Below are 23911 nucleotides of genomic sequence, written 5' to 3' on the forward strand. Positions count from 1 at the left end.
GTGCTCTGTGCAAGGCAAGCACCCTACCCTCTGTATTATCTCTCCAGCCCAACTTATTCTGGATCTGGAATTTGCTTTACACGCTTCTGCCCATACCAACATTCACTGGGCTGACACCTTAGCGTTCCACACTTCCAACCACCCCCGTGGTGTCGGGAATGGAATGCAAGGCCTCACATTCAATGCCCACACTCTACCCCTGAGAAACATCCTGGTGCAGGGGCTTGGTGCTTCTATTATGCACCACATCACCCTACAGTTCCTGTCCTTTCAGAGAGCAAATTAAAGCTCATTTATAGCACCAATTGCACTGTAGTCTGCCCAGCACACAAGTAAATGAGAGAATAGGCAACAACAGACTCAGAAGATGAAAGGTTACCACCATGATCACATATTTGAAGAAAGATACTGTAACTCATAAAATCATGGGGCCGAATATAATTCTAATAATTCCTTTTTGATGAGACTATCCCAGAGTGGGTTTCATAGTGAAAGGATAGAAGGATATGCTCCAGTGAGTGAAAATGAGTCTTGCAAAATGATCATTGCTAATTCTAAAGAAATTCTTTGTAGTTTCTATATGTCTTTTATTAGACTATATTTTTCCCAATGTGATTATTTGTTTTTCATAAAATATAGTTTCTAAGTTATTATAAAATATACATGCCATCTTGAGTTTCCTTTTCAACTTTATGGTCTTATATTACTGATACACATTCATCATCAACACTAACATGCCTAAATTGGGCCAGGGGAAACTTCAGTAAGTTTAATTTAAAATGCAGGAAAAGTATATTCTAAGAAATAAGCAGAAGAGGTAAGTCACTCAAAACCAGAAAAAGCAATACTCCAGGAGAATTTAGTAGAGTAAATTCTGTTTTTATTTATTTAAACAAATATTTGATATCAGTATATCATGTTGACATTCTATTCAAATGAAAGACCATGTAAATACTGATCTCACAGTCAGTGAAACATATAAAATACTAACACAAAACACTATGTGATTTTTTTTTAAAAAGAAACAGAAAAAAAATTTAAAAATTAAAAAAAAACCACTATGTGAAATGTAGGTTTGAGAGATGAGTTTTAGGGGTCTGCCAAGTCTCTGCTACACCTCCCCAGTGGAACACATGTCATAAATTCTAAAAATTTAAGTTTAAAGTAAGAGGACAAATAGTAAATAGTTAAGTAAAGTCTGTCTGACCACTATGCTTTGATGCTCAAGTTACTTTAGTGGAGTTTCATGACACTTTTTGCTTTCCTTCCTGATCTCCATCTTCTCAAGGAACTGAAAAGAGAGAGAGGCCTTCATTAAGTTGACAAGCAAATGTACTAGCTTGCTCTGTACATGTCCAAAGACTCAAGAGGGCAACTAGACCATGATCCCTGGAGGGAAGAGGCTGTACGGCCCCAGAAGTACCTACATCTGAACTACACTGCTCTGGCCCAGCCGAGGTCAGTCTGACAGGGCCTAGTGCAGCTCATTCCTGCTCATAAAGACCTAGAAACCCCCCATCCCCACCCCGGTACTGATAAAATGAAGCTGGGGTGATGATGCATAAAGTGAAAAAGCAAGTTGCATATACCAGAATGCATATATAAGTACATATGCTCATGTAATAGATACGAGTTTTATAGGCACAATATATAGACAGTGGGAGTAAAAATAAAACGTGTTCACGTATAAATTTTTAATGTAATGATAGGGTGTGTGTTTTATTAACTCTGGTAGATTTGCGTCTATCTCTCAGCTGTAGGACGAAAGAGTAAAGGGAGAAGACAGTCCTTGTGTGAGTGACGGATCTCAGAGGACTCCACTGTAGCCAGGCCATGGGAAAAATAGAGCCATTTTGTCAGGATGCTGACTTTTGCCCCAAATTTAACTAAATATTTATTAACAGAATGATTAAAACAACAGAGAAAATTTTAATTCATTGATTTGTTAGGAGGGTAGTGCTAGGCCTACCCGATGATGCAGAGGCTACTCCTGGCTCTGTGCCCGGGATTGCCTGGGAAGTGCTCAGAGAACCATATGTGGTGTCAGGGAGTCGAACCAGGGTTGCAGTCAATGGCAGGACAAGTGCTTAACTTGTGTAAGGCAAGTGCTTTAGCTATTGTATGATCCCTCTAGTTCCAGAAAATTGCCCTTTTGGGGGTGTTTGAGCCATGCTTGGAGGTATTCTGGGGTTGCCCCCAGCTTTGAGCTAGAGAGAGCACATGATCTAATTTAGGTCTCTTTCATGTGGCACATGTGCTCCAGCTCTCTGAGCCATTTTCAGAGTCCCCCAGCCCCCCCTAGAAAAAAGAATTCAAGGGGCTGGAGCGATAGCACAGCACGTAGGGCGTTTGCCTTGCATACGGTAGACCCGGGTACAATTCCCAGCATCCCATTTGGTCCCCTGAGCACCGCCAGGAGTAATTCCTGGGTACATGAGCCAGGAGTAACCCCTGTGCATCACTGGGTATGACGCAAAAAAATAAAATAAAATAAAGAAAAAATTTTGAATTTTTTTGCCGTGGGGGCCGGCCATGTGACTCAAAAATGGTAGAATTCATGCAGGGCATGGATTTCGTCCTCAGCACCAGATGCCTCCAACATGCCTATTTGTGGCTCCCACAACAACTAAAGAAGATTTTTTTTTGCCGTATAAAATGTTAAGAGGGCTGGAGAAAGAGCTCAGAGGGTAGAGCACAGGCTCTGCACACAGGAGCCCAGTGTTCCAGCCTCAAAACCACATGGTCTCTTGAGCACAAGCTGGGGGTGGGTATGGCCACAAAGAAACACATGGTAAGATGGACTATAAGTCCCTTTAACATCAAGAACAAATGTGTCTATCTCTTGACTGTCAGAGAATGTATATATATTTCTATGTATAACGCATAATTATTTTGTGCTTGAGAATATTTACATTGTCACTGTCACTGTCACTGTCCTCCTGTAGTTCATGGATTTGCTCGAGCAGGCCCAGTAACGTCTCCATTGTGAGACTTGTTGTTATTGTGTTTGGCATATCAAATACGTCATGGGTAGCTTGTCAGGCTTTGCCTTGCTGTCGAGATACTCTTGGTAGCTTGCTGGGCTCTCCAAGAGGGGCGGAGGAATCAAATCCGGGTTAGCCAGGTCAGCTGCGTGCAAGGCAAACACCCTACCTGCTGTGCTATAACTCCAGCCCTTTATACACGTACAATAAATATATAAACACATGCATAATTATGTATTCACATGAAGATAGCCAAACATGGGCTGGAAAGATAGCTCAACTGGCTGTGTACATGCAAAGCACACTTAGTATGTAGAAGGTTTGGGTCCGATCTGGGACTTTGGGGTCCACCAAGTGCTATTGGGAGTGAGCCCCAAGCATAGAGCCAGAAGGAAACCCCCACGTACCAAAAGGTTTGGTCCAAACTGTATATGTGAAATATATATATATATAATGTATAGAAAATACCAATGTATAAAACGTATTATCCTATTTTTATCTATTCCCTATCTACCTATACTTACCTGATCCTTCTGGACAGAGCAGGCAGTTATTATAAATACATGAAGGTATATAGCATATTTAATACCACTGGCAGATTTGTGGTTGAGGCTCAGAGCTAAAGGGGATATTTCGTCCCAGTTCTATAATATTCTTCAGACCCACCTCAGCAACCACACCAGTCCCTCCTGCTTCCTAATTTAGCTTTGAAACCATTCTTGATCTGAGCTTTGCCAATTGATTTATTTGTCAGGAAGGATAAGCTCTTGTTAGTTCTATCACTCCTGGGGGAGGGGGGGAATCAATCCAGTACGCCCCACTGCCCCTAGACGCTATCTAAAAGTAGAACATTCCTTTGAAATATTTCATGAGCCAAACTAGCATCCAGCAGAGAAGCAATTGCCATTAATAGTCATAAAGTAAACTTGTCATAAAGTAAACCTCATTTCCAAGAAAGCTCACTAGCTCAGCTCCATGACCTGCTAAGAACCCCCAAGAGACACACAGAAAGGACGGGTCAACGGGGGCTGCTTTTAGCTGCCAGTAGGTCCTACCCTGCTGGTTTCCTGCTAAGGGGTCAGGACTGGTCAGGTTCAGAACTGCAGTTGCAACTCTCCTGGTCACCAGCCTCCTGGGCCACCCTCATTCCTGGTGGCCTTCCAACCCTGCTGCTCCATGGCGGGGGGTGGTGGGGGGGGAACTTGAGTGCTTTACTAGTGAAAGGAGAGGAAATCACAAAGAGAAAAAAGAAAAAAAGGGGAGCAGGAGATACTTGTGGGCTTCCCCAGGAAGAGAACTTTGGCCACCCCATAGCACAGCGATCTGGTGCTCCCAACTCTATGTGCTTAGCCAAGCAACCCCAGCCTGTCCTTAGGTAGGAAGTAAAGGAGAAAGGGTCTTAGTAAAGCATCAAAGGGCACATGCCCTGCACATTGATGGTAGCGTTTGGTTTGGGGGCTACAGCAGGCAGTGCTGGGGGCTACTCCTGTCTCAGTGCTCAGGAGTGGCCACTAAGTGATGCCCAGGTCACTCTGCGGTGCTGCAGATCAAACCTGGGCCTCTGGCACGAACAGCAAGTGCCCCGGCCCTTTGCACTAGTTCTTTGGTCCACGCCCTTTGATCCCACAGATGTCAAACCTGGATATAGCAGAAACCAAACAGGCAGAATAAAAACTGCAAAGTGCCTCCAATCTCATCTGTGAGCTCTTAGGGAAAGCATGTCCTGTGGTCCTGTGTGTGCTGGTCAAAGGAATCCTTTCAGAGTGCTGGGCTCTTCCTGTCAACAGCCAAGGGCCCTCAGAAGGTCTCTCACAATGACCTTGCCTTACCCTGGGCATCCTGTAGCCCCTGCTTCGAATGAACTCCTTAAAGGCCGCTGCTCCATGAAGGTCTCCAAGCAACTTCTCCTGAAAGCAGGGCCACAGCCACAAAGGTCAGCTGGCAGAAGTTCCATTTCACATGTGTCCTGCTTTTTCAAAAGGCTTTAGTGCTTAGAAAGTACCTTTTTTTTTTTTTTTTTTTTTTTTTTGCTTTTTGGGTCACACACAGCGATGCTCAGGATTACTCCTGGCTTTGCACTCAGGAATTATTCCTGGTGGCACTTGGAGGACCATATGGGATGCCGGGGATCAAACCCAGGTCAGACTCATGCAAGGCAAACGCCCTACCCACTGCACTATCGCTCTGGCCCCAGAGCCTTCTTTTCTTGATTTGTTTTTTGGCACACACCTGGCTGTGCTCAGGGCTGACTCCTGAGTCTATCCAATGCCCAGGGGTCATTCCTGATAGCGCTCAGGGGACTTATAAGGTGCCAGGATCAAACCCGGTCTACTGTGGTTAACTCCCTGTCCTCTGTACTATTGCTCTAGCCCCAAGACCAGAGCTAATTTTTAGCTCTACCTGCAACCTCTGGGGAGAGAAGTAGAGATGGAGGTTGAAATACCAGTAGCCAATTAGTTAATCAATCATGTCTATGATTAATCATTCCAACATTGTGAAACTTCTATTTAAAAAAAAAAACGAATGGGGCTTGTAGAGCTTTGGGGGATGAATGGTGGTGAGTCAGGATACTGAGGTGCCTCGAGAGGGCACAAGTCCTTCCAGTTCCCCCACCTTTTGCATCTCTTCTGGCTCCTGCGACAGTTTCTTAAAATGACTGGTAACTAAGTAAGTGAATTTTTTCCCCTGAGTCCTGTGAGCCTTAAACAGAGGACAGAACCCAAGGAAGGGGTTGTTGGAATCCCCACAGTACAGTCCTGTGAACTAGACTCGAAGTGGGTTGAGACAGAAGTTTTGTAGGAGTGAGTTTATCTGTGAGATACAAAACTCTCTCCAGTTCCATCACGTCAGGAGTTAAATTGTGGGACACCTCACTGATAAGTAGGAATCAAGGCATCGCTGCTACAGAGATTTGGGCAAGCAGAGTGGTAGAGGGAGTAACTGGATCTTTTCTGCTCAGCCACATAGCCACAGTGTGGAGGTCTAAGCAGCAAAGGCTATGACAATCGGAAGGATTATTTCTCCCCTCGTTTTTTTTTTCCCTTCTCTGTCCTTCTCATCTCTAGCCTCCCATATCAAGGGTAGTCTAGGCACATCCCAGCTTTACTACATTACATTTTGTCATCCAGTTACTCTCTGTACCAGCGATACGCGAGACGATCCTTTTTTTTTTAAATTTATTTTTGTAGGAGTACTGCTATTTATTCAGCCACTGATTGAGACGATCCTGTTTTTGTCCTTCTTCTCTGGTTTAAGAATTAGTTTTTTCATGACTCTCGCCATAGCCATGCCACTGACCCTGCACCAGGCTGTTTCACTTGGGGCGCCCCAGAAGGGGGCGGGTGAGAGCCCTCTCCACCCCAGGGGACCCGGTTCCAGCAGCCAAAAATTCCAGAACCCAACTACTACCATGCTCAAGGCTGCTCCCCACACGCTCAAACAGAGCCTCACGCAGGAGTGAACCTATTCCTGGACACGTCATAAGACATAGCCTACCCATTCTCCAAGAGTACCACGCCACATTTGATGGGGTTCAAATAGTAGGCAGACAATCATTGAGGGAAATATATATATACATATATATATTTACAGGTATATATACAAAAGTTCACAACATGTTAGTGATATCTTAAAGAAGGTCTTTAATAGCCCCTGCCAAAATAGACCAATCTTCACACTCTTTCCTCTATGGATACTTTCTTGTAGCATTTTTAGTGTTTTTTCATAACAAACAATACAAAATATATTATTTTGGTTCTGCTTTAGGACAGGGATTGGGGCTTGGGATGAAAGCATTCCAAATATGGCAGTGGGAAGGTGTAATGGTGGTGGGATTGGTGTTTGAATATTAAATGTATTAATTATTGTGAACTACCTTCTAAAAAAGGAATTAGGGTTTTTTTGGTTTTTTTTTTTTTTTTGCTTTTTGGGTCATACCCAGTGATGCTCAGGGTTACTCCTGGCTCTGCACTCAGGAATTACTCCTGGCAGTGCTCAGGGGACCATATGGGATGCTGGGAATCGAACCTGGGTCAGCCATGTTGGCTACGTGCAAGGCAAATGCCCTGCCCGCTATGCTATTGCTCCAGCCCCAAGAATTAGTTTTTTAGACTATATTTCTAAAAAGAGAGCACCTAGATATCTAAAGTGATTAAAAGTCTTTCAATAGCACAGTGGGTAGGCATTTGCCTTGCAGTGGTCAACCCATGTTCGATTCCTCTGTCTCTCTCCAAGAGCCCAGCAAGCTACCGAGAGTATCCCACCCACATGGCAGAGCCTGGCAAGCTCCCCATGACGTATTTGATATGCCAAAAACAGTAACAAGTCTCACAATGGAGATGTTACTGGTGCCCACTCGAGTGAATCGATGAACAACAGGAGGATAGTGCAGTGCTATTTTAAATATTTAATTCATATTAATTGAAATGCTAATCTTCTTATACTACAACTACAATAGCTTTTTGTGGAATATACATAAATGTAGGTAGTGCCAATAATCACATACCAAGAAATTCTCCTGACCATAAATTAGTATTTAATATGTTTTATGCAACAAAAGTAAAATAACAGAATCACCATTCCATGCTAATGATTTCACGTGCCCTCACTATATGACATGTAGAGAAATAAGAAGTGTCAGTGATGCAAAATTGCAGATAATGATCGGAAGATAATAATGGACAGCTATTTGTGGATGTGGCAAACAGCATAGCCTCAAGTAATCACAACCTCTTATATGTGAATTTTATATCATGGAAGACAGTGGGCCTGAATGCTGAGGAATGCGTAGAAACTGTTTTGACTTTGGAGGGCAACTGCTGGGCATTTGTTACCATGATTTAGTCTGGAATTTGCTTTCAGCAATTAAAAATCTGCTGGACATCATTTATAATATTTTGAGACCTTTGTGTAAGGATTTGTGCTCTTAGATTTGTATGATGCCTGCCAGGTAAAAATAAGAATTCATAACCTGTACCGGAAAAGGTATTGATGTTCTTCCTTTTTGGCTCAGCATTTCCAAAGGAGGCAATGCGTAAAGTATTCCTGAGTGAATGAGTAACTAGGTTAAAAGCACCTGAGCTTCTCAGTGTGTTCCATGTCATTATTAGGGAGGAGTTTGGAATCTGTTGCAAGGGAAGAAGGTCACAAATATTCTCATCAGAGTCCTGTGTGCATGTTGCGTCAGTATTTCCCAATGTCCAGGACTGTGACGAGTTCTTCTTTCCACTAGATACTTATATACAAGCAATGGACAGGCACGGAGTTTATTTACGGTAAAGTTGGAGTTCATCCTTATTGTGTGGGTCTGGGGCTTTGGAAGTTTACGTTGTGTTTATTGGCCTTTGTCCATTTTTTCTCAAGTAGGTACTGCAACTCTGCTGAATTTCATTTTTTAAAAAAAAGACTAGCTCTATTTAAAATTAAAATTTGCAAAGTTTAAAATTTTTGTTAACATCACAGATTTGAGGTAGATTTTTTTTTCTTTTTGGGCCACACCTGGCGATGCACAGGGTTTACTCCTGGCTTTGCACTCAGAAGTAACTCCTGGCGGTGCTCAGGGAACCATATGGGATGCTGGGAATTGAATCCGGGTTGGCCATGTGCAAGGCAAACACCCTACCCGTTGTACTACCTCTCCAGCCCCAAATTTGGGTAGATTTATATGGTATTTTTATTTTGAATTTTTTTGAGGAATCTCCATACTTAAATTTTACATTCCCATCAACAATATATAAAGGTTCTTTCCCCCAACACTCCATTGCTAGTTTTTTAAAGCTTTACATGTAGTTATTCAAAGAGAACTATGATGCTATATTCATTATGAAACATTCCACCCTTTGAAAGTAATTTTTCCATGGAATCAACTATTTCAGGAATGGTGGGCATGTAATTAATGTTTACCTTCTATCTACTATGATTCCAGGAGATTTCAAGTTGTACTTATTGTACTGATTATATAGTTCCCATATATTGATATCTTTTTCTCATTGCCAAATTCAATATGCAAGCTGTAAGACTCTTGCACTATTCCAAAGATCGAAGATTCTGGTTTCAATATAAAGTAGCAAATTGCACTGTGATCAAATCTGATGATAAAGCCTCAGCATATAAACATACCTGTTCCTGCAGTTCCTTTCTAACATTCTCATCTTGAGCTTTCAGTAAAACCTTGGGATCAACCAAAGGTTCATCTGCTCTTTGCTTTTTCCACAATTTGGTGTTTAGATACCATGCTCCATACCTCATTTTTACCCACTTTGGCTTACAAGGGTTCTATAAGAAATAACATAATGCCCAATTACATTATTTGGATTTATAATTTACATTATTTATTTTGATTTCGAACTTCCAAAAATGTAATAGCTTAGCATTGTAGCACTGTAGTCCCATTGTTCATCGATTTGCTCGAGTGGGCACCAGTAATGTCTCCAGTGTGAGACTTGTTACTGTGTTTGGCATATTGAATACACCACATGGAGCCTGTTAGGCTCTGCTGTGCAGGTGGGCTACTCTCGGAAGCTTGCTGGGCTCTCCGAGAAGGATAGGAATCAAACCTAGGTCAGTAGCACAGCAGGTAGGGTGCTTGCTTTGCATGTGGCCGACCCAGGTTCGATTCCTCCACCCCTCTTAGAGAGCCCAGCAAGCTACCAAGAGTATCTTGCCCACACTCAGAGCCTGGCAAGCTCCCCGTGACGTATTCGATATGCCAAAAACAGTAACAACAAGTCTCACAATGGTACTTGCTGGTGCCTGCTAGAGTGAATCGATGAACAACGGGAGGACAGTGCTACAGTGCTAATAGCTTAGAAAACAGTAGCAGGACTGGAGAGATAGTACAGCAGGTAAGGCGTGTGCCTTCCATGCACCCAACCTTGGTTTGAATCACCAGCATCACAACGATCCCCTGAGCCTTGCCAAGAGAAAGTCCTGAGCATAATCAGGTGTGGTCCCCAAATCCAACCCACCCCCCAAGAAAACAGTAGCATTTATTTTGAATTTATAGACAATCCTATATATTGTTTGGGGATGTGTGGTTGCATGAATCCTCAGTATCAGGTATAAGTCAACACAATGTTCTTGATGACCTTGATGCATGAGTGAGGAATAGGAGAAAGGAATGCCACGTACTCTCTCCTTTTCTCTTCCAATTAAAAAGGCAGTGTTGAAGGAAATCCTTCAAAAACAAGGGAAATCACATCACGTGAAAATGTGTTTTGACCTTTTGCATAGAGACCCTCTGCCTGCCAGCCAATAGTTCAGTTTGGGTAAAAATCACTGTGGTTTCTAAAGCAATTTTTGTGGAATTACTTGAAAGTAGAGGTCATTGAGCAGTTTAATTAATCCAAAATGCACCACAATAGTGATTGAAACCTCGAGTAAAAGGTAAAAGGTAAAGGCCCTCCCGTTGATCGTCGATTTGCTCGAGCGGGCCCAGTAACGTCTCCATTGGAGACTTTGTTGTTACTGTGTCTGGCATATCCAATACTCTTGGTAGCTTGCCGGGCTCTCCGAGAGGGGTGGAGGAATCGAACTCGGGTAGGCCATGTTGGCCAACATGGCCGAAACCTCGAGTATGATAGGCAAAATTGAACTTTCCAGCATCAGTTTGCATTTTATTCTTTAGGAAGATAAGAGAGAAATGACTAATTTTAATGCTGCATTAGTGATGAAATGGAATGTTTTCATAAATCTTATGCAACAGAGTTAAGAACAAAAAACATCACCTAGGGCTGGAGCAATAGCACAGCAGGTAGGGCGTTTGCCATGCACACAGCCAACTAGGGTTCGATCCCCAGCATCCCATATGGTCCCCTGAGCACCACCAGGAGTAATTCCTGAGTGCAGAGCCAGGAGCAACCCCTGAGCATTGCCAGGTGTGACCCAAAAAGCAAAAAGAAAAAAAGAAAAAGAAAAACATCACCTATGTAAAATAGGCCAGAAAAGAGACAAAGGTAATATGTCCAAAATATTCGAACTGTTACCAAAGATTGTATGTAAAAGGCCAGAGAGTGCAGTGATGTGTGGACAACATCTTGGCTGGTGGCATCAACATCCTTGCCACCACCACAATTGAAAATGCATGTACCGGGGCTGGAGCAATAGCACAACGGGTAGGGCGTTTGCCTTGCACACGGCCGACCCGGGTTTGATTCCCAGTATCCCATATGGTCCCCTGAGCACCGCCAGGAGTAATTCCTGAGTGCAGAACCAGGAGTAACCCCTGTGCGTCGCTGGGCGTGACCCAAAAAGAAAGAAAATAATAATTGAAAAAAAAAAAGAAAAGAAAATGCATGTACTTTTGACTTCCCCAAATTGGCAGGGCTTTTTTCCAATAATACAAAGAGTCCATTAACACAGATTTTGTATTGTATTTATACATATTCTATGTACTCTATTCTAGTAATCAAGCAAGCTGAGTAAAGAAAATGTCACTGAAAAAATCCTTAGTGACTCACTGTAAAGTTCTTCCTCCTTGTCCTCTTCACTGTGAGTCGGCCAAGGTAGAAGAAAAGAGGGGGAAAATTTCAGTAGAACCTTTCAGTCAAACCCAAGCTCTTCAAAGTTTGACTGTAATTAGTGGAAATAAATTGTTTTTTCACTTTCAGAGGAAGAAACTTTTCTCACAGTCAAATCACCCTGAGTTTTGTTGCACTGGTACAATTTGTCTTGTGTGTATATTTTCAGTAACATTTCATATAAAAGAAATACCATGGGTCCATAACTGTGTTCCAAACATACTATGTTATGGAAATAACATGTTATTTTTCCTCTCTTTTACCATGTTCTTTGATCTTCAAAGGAAATTGGTTCCAAGAAAAGAAGTAACATGTTATCACCAGATCAAGAATGATGGTCTGTGGTAAATAAAATGCCAGTAAAAAAAAAATCAAGAATTCGTTGGGCATGAAATCCAGCATTGGGATCATCAATAACAGTATCATATTATTGCAATACTTTTTTCTATGCTAACATTTATTTTCTATGCTAGCATTTAACATAAAAACACAGAGTACTTCAACATAAAGCACAAAAAATTATGACTATTCAGATATCAACAATAGTCCTGAATGACACACCTGTTTTTGCAACTGAATTTGTTATATGTGTCGGATATTCCATTCAACAAATATTTGTTAGACATCAAAAACCTCAAGAGATAGTAAGAAACAGTAAGCATGCAGGCAAGTCCCTGGCATGCAGCCAACCCAGATTCAATTCTAGGTACCCCACTGATCCCGAGTCTGCCAGGAGTGATCCCTGAGTGCAGAGTCAGGAATAAACTCTGAGCACCACTGGGTATTCCCTACCCCCCCAAAAAAGTCAAGATTTCTACTGAAAAAGACTAAAGTATCAGAATTCAGGGCCATTTAAGATTTCAACTCAATATAATATTCTGTGACTTTCAATGGTGTCTTTTACAATTACCTGCAGCGTCTGCAGTTTCTGCTCATGGTCTGGTTTCTGGCAAAGTCCTGGCTCTTGCATTTTAGTTAGCCTCCCACTCTTCTTCAGCATCAGAGGGACCTGGTTGAGTTTCATCACGTGGAGCACATCAGAGCTTGTTTCGTTCCGATAGTCAACGTCAAACTGTTTCAGGATGAACTCTTCATCGATGCTCAAACTTCCCTAGAAGAAAATCACATTTCATATTTCACCATCATTTCGATATTCAGCAGCAAATGGTGAAATGCTCCTTGCTCTTTTCTTTAATCTACAGGAGTCACTTGGCTTTGGCTAGAGAAAAAGTAATTTGAAGGAGAAGCAGCTACATCAGTCCCTGGAGGGGAGAAATATTTGGTGTCCAGAGGATTCTTTCAGTACACTAAGAGACAACATAGAACCCCAAAAAAGCAATGAGTCCCAGGGAGCCGGAGCGATAGCACAGTGGGTAGGGTGTTTGCCTTGCATGCGACTGACCCAGGTTCAATCCCTGGCATCCCATATGGTCCCCTGAGCACCACCAGGAGTAATTCCTGAGTGCAGAGCAAGGAGTGACCCCTGAGCATCGCTGGGTGTGACCCAAAAGGCAAAAAAAAAAAAGCAATGAGTCCTGGAGGGAAGTCAGGGGGTGGATAAAATATATTAAACAATGATGTGTAGTCACTCATTCATTCATTCATTCATTCATTTCTTTGCCAAAATGCTTGTTTAGGGTCAATACCAGGAGCAGGCTCTGGTGCTTTTGTCAGTTCCTCCAGGGAACTTATTTCCAGCCTTATTTCCAGCCCTCTATAGCATCCCCTGAACAAGAAGACGCCACTCTCCCCTTAGGGAGACTCCCAATATCACCCACACCACCAGTCTCAATACACACTTCAGAATAGCATTAAAGTGACACTCACACCTGTGCCACCTGGTCTTGCTGGCTTGCTGGGACAAACACCAGTTTCCTCAAAATTGGTCAAGAGGGCTGGAGAGATAGGACAGCAGGTTGGGCATCTGCCTTGTATGCCGCCAACCTGGGTTCAATCCTGGCATCACATATGGTCCCCAGAGCCTGCCAGGAGTGATCCCCAAGCACCAAGAGTCACGAGTAAGCCCTGAGCAGAGACAAGTATGGTCCCAAAATAATAACAAAGGTCAGAAGTCACAGGCGTTCATTACCTATTCACACCTAGATAACACTGTCCTCAATGACAGACATTGTACTTGGGAGGCCATGGCTCCAGGGGTCATCACGGTTTCTAACATATCTCCTGAATACTCCAGAAAGGAAACTATAGATTAATACTGTAGTATTAACATTACAATACTAATTGTAGAGGCAGCAGCAACCATTGCCTCAGTTGCTCTCTGGAATAGATTTGCCTACCACAGGGCCAAGAGGCTATCCTCCAATTCCTACTCTTTGGAACATTGCTTTGACTTAGGATCACTTGAGAGGTCACTCAGTTCCCTGGCAAATGCAGTTACAGATAAATCATCTCAGTCTTGATTATCTGTTGGCCTCAGAAGGGGTCTGTGCAGTCACTATTAAAGCTTATTGTCCAGACATCAGGTACTCAGGCCTAGACAAACGGATAAGCAAATTCCAAGCAAGTGGATGATTCAGGTATAGCCGATGGATCTAGGTTAGGCCACTGAGCCTTAAGTTCTGAAATTTTCTCTATTGGAAAAGGGTTGATCTTTTCCTACTTAGGTTGCCACTTGGCACAATGTTAAGGTTGAAAATTTGAGATAATACTTTGACAACATTTGGAGAATAGCTAGAAAATGGTGTGGGGAGGAAAAAGAAAGAGAGAGAGGGACTGGAGCGATAGCACAGCGGGTAGGGCAATTGCCCTGCACACAGCTGACCCGGGTTCAATTCCCAGCATCCCATAAGGTCCCCTAAGCACCGCCAGGAGTAATACCTGAGTGCATGAACCAGGAGTAACCCCTGTGCATCACCTGGTGTGACCCAAAAATAAAGAGAGAGAGAGAGAGAGAGAGAGAGAGAGAGAGAGAGAGAGAGAGAGAGAGAGAGAGAACACTGAAAAGCATTTAGCACCAAGATCCAGCTGAGTATGAAACTCTTACTACATCCGAATGATTGTTTTCTTCCTTAATTCAATCTGACATATGTTTCAGTCACTTGCCAGTGAAATACTAAATAACACACTGGCTAAAATTGACTGGTGCTTCAAAAATGAGGAAGGGCTGGGACTGTAAAATGAAAAAGCTTTCACTTTGAAAAAAGCAGCAGCCATCACCTAGACGTCTATAGGAAGTCAGAAAGAGGAATGTTTAATAAAATAAGAAGGAAGGAAGGCAACCTGGATAACGGAATCAAAGTGTCAATGTCAGAAATATGTTTTTTTGAATGGTTGAGTTTTAGGCATATAATATTTCAACACCAATTCCAATACCAGTGTCAACTTCCCTCTCCCAGTGTTCCCATGCTCCATTCCCCTCCCCCCTCTTCACCCTAATTGGCACATTGCAAAGTTCAGTGGTTGCAACTTAGATCTCATGTTTTCAGTGTTACTGAGTCTGTGCTTTGGATATAGGGCTCTACCTCTCTCCCACATCACCAGTATAACTGGAAAAAAAAATTTTGTGAAGGTTATAATCAAACATAGCTGCCCAATGAACAGCACTGTAGCACTGTCCTTCCATTGTTCATCGATTTGCTAGAGCAGGCACCAGTAACGTCTCCATCATGAGACTTGTTACTATTTTTGGCATATCACGGTAGTTTGCCAGGCTTTGCCGTGCAGGCGATATATTCTCGGTAGCTTGCCGGGATCTTTGAGAGGGATGGAGGAATAGAACCCGGGTCAACTGCTTGCAAGGCAAATGCCCTACCCACTGTGCTATTGGTCCAGCCCCTCAATAAAGAGAACTGAGAAAAAATGAATTACAGGAGTGAGCCCGGGACTGTGAGCAACAGAGCCAAGTGTGAACCCCAACAAACACTACAAAGTATGCAAAACCCCACAACCAAGTGTATAACCCTTGGTCATTGCAACAATAATGAAGGGACAGAAAGAGGAAAAAAATCATGCATTGTAGTTATAAGTTATAATTGGACGTTATTAAGAGTATATCTTAATAGACTAACTACCACTAAACCTGTGCGCACACACACAAACACACACTCACAGAGCAATTATGTGAGGTGAAGGCTATGTGTCAGCTCACCCAATTATGGTCATAATTTTGTAATATGGATGAAATCATTATGCTACACATCATAAACTTACACAATGTTATGCATAATTATATCTCAACACAGCTGGACAAAATAGTCACAGAAACTGAAACAACAAGCAATGATGTGAGATATAAACAAAAGACATTCAAACTGGCTGTAGAATTGCTAACTTTTGGGAGGCTTCACCTACAGGAAAATGTCTATATTAAATAGTAAGAGCCATCAAGATTCGGTTAGGACTTTGATGAATTGGCTTCAATGTATATCTAAACACATTTTTTTTTGGTAAACAATAAAAGAAATTTTGGTTTTGACTTTTAAAAGTAGACTGTAGGCCTGGAGAGAAAGTTCAGGGGTTCAGGCACTTGCCTTGCCCACAGTCAACCCTGTTTAATCCCAAGCACTGCACTTCCAGGAGTGATCCCAAAGCACAGTGCCAGGAGTAAGTCCTAAACATCTCTGGATGTGGCTCAAAAATCAAAATCAAAATAATAATAATAATATAATAATAATATAGTAATAATAGGTTATGATATTACTCTGACTTACAAAAGTACTGGCCCAGTTGCAAAAGTCACTGACTTCTTTGCGCACACTTTCCGGAAGGCAAGGCCTATCCTCACGCTGTGAATCCGTTTCACTTGTCTTCTCTTTATAAAGCCATGAGTGTGAATGTGATGCTGAAGTCTCCTTGGTGCTTCAGATAACAAGATCATCAAAGAATTCCAGTATGAGGTACTACAAATCCAAGTGGGTTTCAAACAGCATTTTGAGAAAAGAAAATCAAAAAACTTCAAGCTCACACAAATTATATTTTAAGGTTTCAAAGGTCACTCTCTCAAGGACACAGCAAGTAAAGAGTGCTTGCCTAGCCCATGGCCAACCGGGGTTCAATCTATAGCACCCCATAGGGTCCCCTGAGTCAATCAGGAGTGATCCTTGAGCACAGAGCCAGGAGGTAGCCCTGGACATCGCTGGGTAGGCCCCCCAAATGATCACATTCTTAGTATAATCATCAATACAGTATATAGTGATTTTTCATAATAATTAAAATTTACATGGTATTTTATAAGTTAAATTATAAGCAATATTTCCAAATACTCACAAAGCCCCAGTGACCATGTTTGAAGCTTACCAAAGCCTCAAATTATCTTGACATAAAGGAAAACTCCGTGGGCTGGAGAAAGAGTACAGGGGTTAAGGGACTTTAACTCCTGGCACTGCATATGGTTCCCTGAGCATCAGCAGGAGTGAACAGTGCACGCGGCCAACCTGGGTTCGATTCCCAGCATCCCATATGGTTCCCTGAGCACCGCCAGGAGTAATTCCTGAGTACACAAGTCAGGAGCAACCCCTGTGCATCACCGGGTGTGACTCAAAAAAAACAATCACTATCACTATCATCTCGTTGTTCATCGATTTGCTCGAGCGGGCTCCAGTAACATTTCCATTCGTCCCTGTCATGAGCTAGTGTAGCCCGATGACATATTGGGGGCTCTTTCAGGGTCAGGGGAATGAGGACCATCATTGTTACTGTTTTTGGCATATCGAGTACACCATGGGTAGCTTGCCAGGCTCTGCAACACCGTGGGGGTGGGGGAATACTCTCGGTAGCTAGATGGGCTCTTCAAGCGGGATGAAGGCTTTTTGGGCAGCCTCTAATCACCTTTAAAGGTGTTCCCAGTTAGGCATATATGTGGGCATGATACTTTTAGTAGCCTGCCGGGTTCTCTGAGAGTGAGAACTAGAGAATAAGAGGTCAGAGGAACTGGCAGAGGAACCCAGTTGTGCAGGACCCGGGGCTGAGATCTCCAAGCCTGCTCGGTTCAGGACTGGGCCTCCTCCACCCAGATCCCCCACCTTCCAGTAGCTAGACAGTTACACCCACCAACTGCCGTGTAACCCCATCAATGGTCAGGATCCAGAGACGCTAAAACCAAGCTCCCAGAAGCGCGCAACCACGAATGCAAAAAGAAAAAAAAAGGGAGGAGCAAGGACCCTGGAGTGTCCCTTGGGTCATCTTGCTTCCCAGTAGAAGGGCAGTGACGATTATGCAGTTTTACTCTCCCTAAATGTATCAGGGGGCATACTGAAGTGTCAGCCACAGTGTTATCATTTGATCCCAAAGGTCAAATGCATATCACAGCTATAATTTGCCAGATAAACTCACCATCGTATTCACACTTTAAATGAAATATTAGTGAATTAAGCATAATAGAAAAGAGAAACGTTTCTATGAAAACGAAGCAAAGAAGGGGTGGGGAAAATAAAAGCAAGAGAGGTGCTTTGGAAATATTAAGTGAAAATGCCAGGGCTGGAAAGATAGCACAGTGGGTAGGGCGTTTGCCTTAAACGCGGCCAACCCGGGTTTGATTCCCAGCATCCCATATGGTCCCCTGAGCACCACCAGGAGTAATTCCTGAATGTAGAGCCAGGAGTAACCCCTATGCAACACTGGGTGTGACCCAAAAAGCAAAAAAAAAAAAAGTGAAAATGCCACTACTACTGTGGTTTATGCAGAGCTGGGTGTGGGGAGTCTGGAGTCTCCAAGCAGCAGACTTTGGAGAGCTTGAAGAAGCAGAACCCTCTCCCCTCCCAAAGTAAACAGACAAGTATTTGAGCATCGGCTTTTACAGTTCCGCAAATGGATCTTATTTGTTGTCATTCAACCATTTACTTGCAGTAGTCATGTTAAAAACTAAGGCTCCTGCCATAGCAAGCTAAAAGCCTTTATGGGACAATAATTTGGGTCATCTGTTCCTCTTTTCAAACACCTTTTCTAGAGTCCTAAAAACACAGCATCTTGGGGCTGGAGCAATAGCACAGCGGGTAGGGTGCTTGCCTTGCACGCAGCCGACCAGGGTTCAATTCCCAGCATCCCATATGGTCCCCCAAGCACCACCAGGAGTGATTCCTGAGTGCAGAGCCAGCAGTAACCCCTGAGCATTGGCTGGGTATGATCACCCCCAAAAAATAAATAAATAAAAATAAAAACACAGCATCTTTACTCCATTGATTTTCTCAATAAAAATGACTTGAACCATTTGTTACAAGGGTCAAGTAGTGTTGGGTCAAATAATTTACATACATTTATGAAGTAAATACTATTCAGGGGCGCAGGGTGATAGTATGGCAGGTAGGACATTTGCCTTGTATGCAACCAAACCAGGTTTGATCCCAGCATCCCATATGGTTCCCTGAGCAGCACCAGGAGTGATCCCTGAGCAAGTAGTAAGTCCTTAGCACTGTTGGGTGTGACCCAAAGAAAAAAAACAGACAAAAATACTACTTAGCACATTTCTTTCCCTCTTTCCCAGGAACTTAAGTATCTTGGCTTCTCCAAATTATGCTACAGATGAGGATATTAGAGATGGCAACTTCTAGAATGTTTCCTTAGATGACTGGAATTGAGTGAGGAGTTACGAACAAATACTTACTGTTCAGGATAGACGAGTGTAGAATCTTGTTTTAAAAATATTGTGGGCTCCTTCCTTTTTTTGCTGATGTCATGACTAGATGCCCACATGGACTTCAACTTCCTGTCTGGATCCAGAACTTGCAGCACCTTTAACAAGAGCTGCAGACAGAGAATGGTCTTGGAGGAAAGAGATGTGTGGAAAGTGGGAAGGGGGAAGTCTTAGGACAGACCTACTGTCTCCTGACTTTTCCTTGCCATTTGGCCAAAGCTGTTCATCAGTATCTGTGCAAGGTCTGGACTGGGTGCTGTGAATAACCACCCATCACCTGCGCATCAGTGCACAGACTGCAGTTCCACCTCCCCTAATGGGTAGGAATGTGTCTCTGGTGAGCCCCATCCCCAGTTCCCCCTCTTCAGCTCTGCTAGAGAGAGTCTGTGTTGTCTGGCTGCTGTCATCCATTCTTCCTGCTATTATAGAACCACCTTCCTCCACCCTTGGGACTCAGTGTAAACTGCCCAATCCCCTCTTTCTCCACAAACAGGTCAGGCCATGCCAATTGGAACCACAGTGACTGAAGGGAATAGTCTGTGGAACTTAGTTGGACCCTAGGAAATGGGCCAGGGAGTTTTGCTGGAAGTATGCAAAAAGAGTGATTCTCATTCTGAATGTGAATCCAGAGTTGCCGAGAACCATTACAGTACCAGGAACAGAAACCCTGTGTCATGAGCTGGGGGGTACAGTCTTCCCACATAGGGGCCCTGGGCCCAGTTCTCTTCAACCAAAAATGTAAAGAAAGTAGCCCGCACAGTTGGTAGGATGGTCAGGCACGGAAATAAGGTCCATATTCCCATTTGTGACCTAAGGGTATAGGAAAACATGGTAGAAAATAATTGCTTAGAAATTCTGTTTGTCCTTTCTGTGGAGTTCTGTGGTCTTTGTTACTTATGATTCATTCATTCCCCTCCTCACATATGTTTGTTTTGATGTTTATTTTTGATTTCTTTTTTGTTTTGCCAGACTCTCATTCAAAATTAAAAATGCACAATGAAAAGATACATGTTCATTACAATAGCCAGGATACGGAGGCATTCAAATGTCCAGTCACAAATGAATGGAAAAAGAAGTTGTGGTATATAGACACAATGGAATACAATGGAATACTATACAGCTGCAGTACTCATGCATTTCACTGCAACACAGATGGAACTAGAGGGCATCCTCATAAGCAATAGGACTCAGAGGGAGAAGAACAAACATTAGATGATCTCTGTCGTCTGTGGAAGACAGACCAAAAGGAAATGACAGTACGGAACAATGACAAACCCTTAGCTTTGCACTGTAAAACTGATCACCCAGTAGAAGAGTAGCAAATAGACATGTAGGGAACGAAGTTCAGCCTGGAGATGACAAAGGGCCAGTGGTGGAGGGTCCTGGGCACTTTGGTGGTAACTTCGTACATAATGCCAAAGCTTAGGACACTCTTAGGACCATGTTACCTAAACTATAAGAAAATTATTAAATGGAACTTGAATTTTTTAAAAAATTTTTATTAGTGAAACACCATGAAGTACAGTTGTAGACTTATAAATTATTGTGCTTGGGTTTAGATTATACAATGATCAAATACCCATCCCTCCACCAGTGCCCATTTTCCACCACCATGGATCACAGTATCTTTCTCACTCCCATCCCCCCCGAGGCAAGGATGCCCACTCTCTCCACTGCTGTTCAATATAGTACTGGAAGTACTTGCAGTAGCGATTAGGCAAGAAAAGGATATTAAGGGCATTCAGGTAGGAAAGGAAGAAATCAAGCCCTCACTATTCACAGATGATATGATACTATACTTAGAGAACCCTATAACCTCCACCAAGAAACTCCTAGAAACAATAGACTTGTATAGTAAAGTTGCAGGCTATAAAATCAATACCCAAAAATCCATGGCTTCCCTATACACAAACAATGAGAGAGAAGAAAGTGACATGAAAAAAACAATCCCGTTCACAATTGTGCCCCAGAAAATCAAGTACCTAGGAATCAGCTTAACTAAGGAAGTAAAGGACCTGTACAAAGAAAACTACAAAACACTGCTTCAGGAAATAGAAGAGGACATGAGAAAATGGAAAGATATCCCCAGCTCATGGGTTTGGAGAATTAACAGTGTCAAAATGGCAATACTTTCCAAAGCATTGTATAAATTCAATGCAATCCTTATAAGGATACCCATGACATTCTTCAAAGAAATGGAGCAAACACTCCTGAAATTCATATGGAAATTTTTTAATAAAATAAACCATTTGCTTCGTAGGAAACAAGTTGCATGTATGTTGCCGCCAAAAGCATTTCCGAGGGGGAGGGGCAGATAAAGAAGGGCTGTGCCCCACCTCCACCCACACCCGGAGAATTCTCCACCACCACCACTCCCTCCCCCGCCCCAGATCTCTCCGGCAGGCCCTTCCCCATGAGGAAGGAGACCCCTCGTGATCCCGGCAGACCCTCCCCACGAAGCCAGCTCACCTCTACAGGCAGGTCTTCCACCTCGGGACAGCGCGCCCACAGTTGCCCACTCAGATGCTCTTGCACGTTCTGGGCTGGCGCCAGCCTGGGAAACGCCTCTGCCGCCTTGGGCTGCGCTTTCTGACTCTTCTTGGGGGTGGGCTGGGGCGCTCCGTGATGAATCCGGGGGAGAAAGCCTTCCCCCAGCCCTGGGCCCGACTGGGGGCAGCCTTGCCTGAAGCCATCGGGTCCCCCAGTCACAAAGACCCAGCGCCTGCTGTTGAGGGCTGTTGGGCGCTTCCTGCTCCAGCGCCAGGTGGGGTCGGTGCGAGGAGCGCTCTCCCGGTACCTGGAAGACACCCGGCCCAGGGCCACGGGCCTGCAGAGGGCGCCCAGGGCGTTATGGGGCTGTCTCTATCCCTTAGGGGGCATGGAGCGGTACAGGGGTTCAGGTGGAGGCCCCCGTTTGTGGCCCATTATCTGCAGTCTATGATACTCTTGCTCCCCGCAAATACCCTTATAGCTCTCCATTCTTCTTGGCCCTTGCCCTGAGATGTATGTTTTCTTTCTTTCTTCTTATAAAAATAATTTATCTATTTTTTTAAAAATTTTGACCTTCAGCCTTGGGCAGTGCTCAGTGCTCACTCCAGTCTCTGTGCTCAGAGGTCCCTTCTGGCAGCGTTCAGGGCTCAACCCCAGGTGTGCTGCATCAGAACCTTCCCTGCTCTACTGTCTCTCAGCCCTTCCTGCGCTGGATGTGGGAGTGGGGACGTGGTTTTGCAATAGTGTTCCAACAACAGCCTAGAACTCTAGTATTATGGGTATTGGAAATCATGCTACTTAAGTAAGAATTTAAAGAATAAATAGAAGACCTAGATTTCCATTCATTGAGGCACAAAGAATTTAGGGAACAGAGGTCCCAAGCTAAAATGTTATCGAGCTGAGATTTCCCGGTAGTGTAGCTCCAGAGGATGTACCCCTTGCTGGAGTTCTGAGAGTTCGAAAAGTTCACATAAAGAATCTGGAACAATGTGGCTGGAGCAATAGCACACCGGGTAGGGCATTTGCCTTGCACACAGCCGACTAGGATTCAATTCCCAGCATCCCATATGGTCCCCGAGCACCGCCAGGAGTGATTCCTGAGTGCAGAGCCAGGAGTAACCCCTGAGCATCGCCAGGTGTGACCCAAAAAGCAAAAAAAAAAAAAAAAAGAATCTGGAACAAAACCCAGGCGCTCTGGGAACACGGCGCCCACATTTCTGTCAAGCTTCAACTGGTATAATAATTGCCCTCTTTATTTGCTCCCCCCCCTTTTGGTCTGTTTTCTTTTTCTTTTTTTTATTCTTTTTAATTTGTTTTCTCTCCCCCCACTCTTCTTAATTTTTTCTACAACTGTGCTCTTTAGACAGTCCTGTATTCTCTCAGCCACAGACTCTTTTTCCCTGCCATCCTTCCGTTCTTCTTTATTTATTTCTTGCTACACCCAGAGATTCTCAGTGCTTATCCAGACTCTGTGCTCACAGGTCACTCTTGGTAGTGTTCCGGGGACAATATGGGGTGCTGGGTATCGAACGAGGATCAGCCATGTGCAAGTACCTTACCCTCAGGATTATCTCTCCAGCCCCGCTATTCTTTATTTATCTAGGGTCCTCATAGGATGGTGCTGGGGCTGGGGCCGCCTCTGGTGGTTAAATGGGGCAGTACTCAAGGGCCAGCACAGGTCCAGGGCCACCAGGGTATATCTGGCGCTTCTCAGGGGACCATGCAGGTGGGAAGTGAACTCTGGGCCCTCAAATATACTAGACATGTGATCTGTCATTGAGTCAGACATTTGCCCCCATTTCTACTTTTTTTCTCGTGTATTCTAGAAACTTCTCACTGAGTCTTTGTGTGTGACTAACAGAACCCTTTTGTGCAGAGTTAAGGTGAGAGAAGGTAAGGTTAGTTAACACGACGGGTTTACCCAAAGTTGCTCTTTGCAACTAATGAACCACTTGTGTGTGTGTTTAGGGGGGGAGGGACAAGATTCCCCCAAAATACATAGTTGCTCTTGTTTGTGTGGTGCATATTCAGTAATTGCAATCCGTGTGTGCTCTGTGGGTCAATGCAGCAACTCTATAAGGCTTTTTCCTTTTATGGAGTTCGTTTACAGAAGAAAACTGAGCTCAGAGGGCCCAGTTAACCTGCCCAAGGTCATGACACAACCCGGGAACGGGCCCTCCACTCGAGCTTTCCTATTCCAGGCATTGCCGTGTTTTGTTTTGTTTTTAATTTTTATTAGTGAAACACCATGAGGTACAGTTGTAGACTTACAACATCGCAGCCAGATCTCACCAATAGCTCAGAGAATCAACCAAAGCTGGTGGTTTCTGCAT

General features: G+C 43.6%; 1 protein-coding gene across 1 annotated transcript; it reads right to left on the minus strand.

Annotated features, from left to right (window-relative positions):
• Positions 1 to 1228: 1228 nt before the first annotated feature.
• Positions 1229 to 23911, minus strand: FAM47E (family with sequence similarity 47 member E). Its single transcript, XM_056111157.1, has 8 exons — positions 23871 to 23911; positions 21558 to 21915; positions 19059 to 19198; positions 16171 to 16318; positions 12411 to 12611; positions 9102 to 9257; positions 4814 to 4891; positions 1229 to 1291 (listed from the first exon to the last, which is right to left on the minus strand). The coding sequence occupies exons 1-8, from the start codon at positions 23909 to 23911 to the stop codon at positions 1229 to 1231; spliced, it is 1185 nt and encodes a 394-aa protein (XP_055967132.1).

Source organism: Sorex fumeus, unplaced genomic scaffold (genome assembly GCF_029834395.1).
Source record: "Sorex fumeus unplaced genomic scaffold, SorFum_2.1 ptg000013l, whole genome shotgun sequence".
NCBI lineage: Eukaryota > Metazoa > Chordata > Mammalia > Eulipotyphla > Soricidae > Sorex > Sorex fumeus.

Excerpts from the sequence above, each read along its gene's own strand:
- FAM47E (XM_056111157.1), bottom strand. The coding sequence starts at position 23,911 with ATGCAGAAACCACCAGCTTTGGTTGATTCTCTGAGCTATTG. Across the intron at positions 4,892-9,101 it reads GAAAGGAACTGCAGGAACAG|GAGAAGTTGCTTGGAGACCT; the intron begins GTATGTTTATAT and ends CCCTGCTTTCAG. Across the intron at positions 1,292-4,813 it reads GGGGCTACAGGATGCCCAGG|TTCCTTGAGAAGATGGAGAT; the intron begins GTAAGGCAAGGT and ends CTCTCTTTTCAG.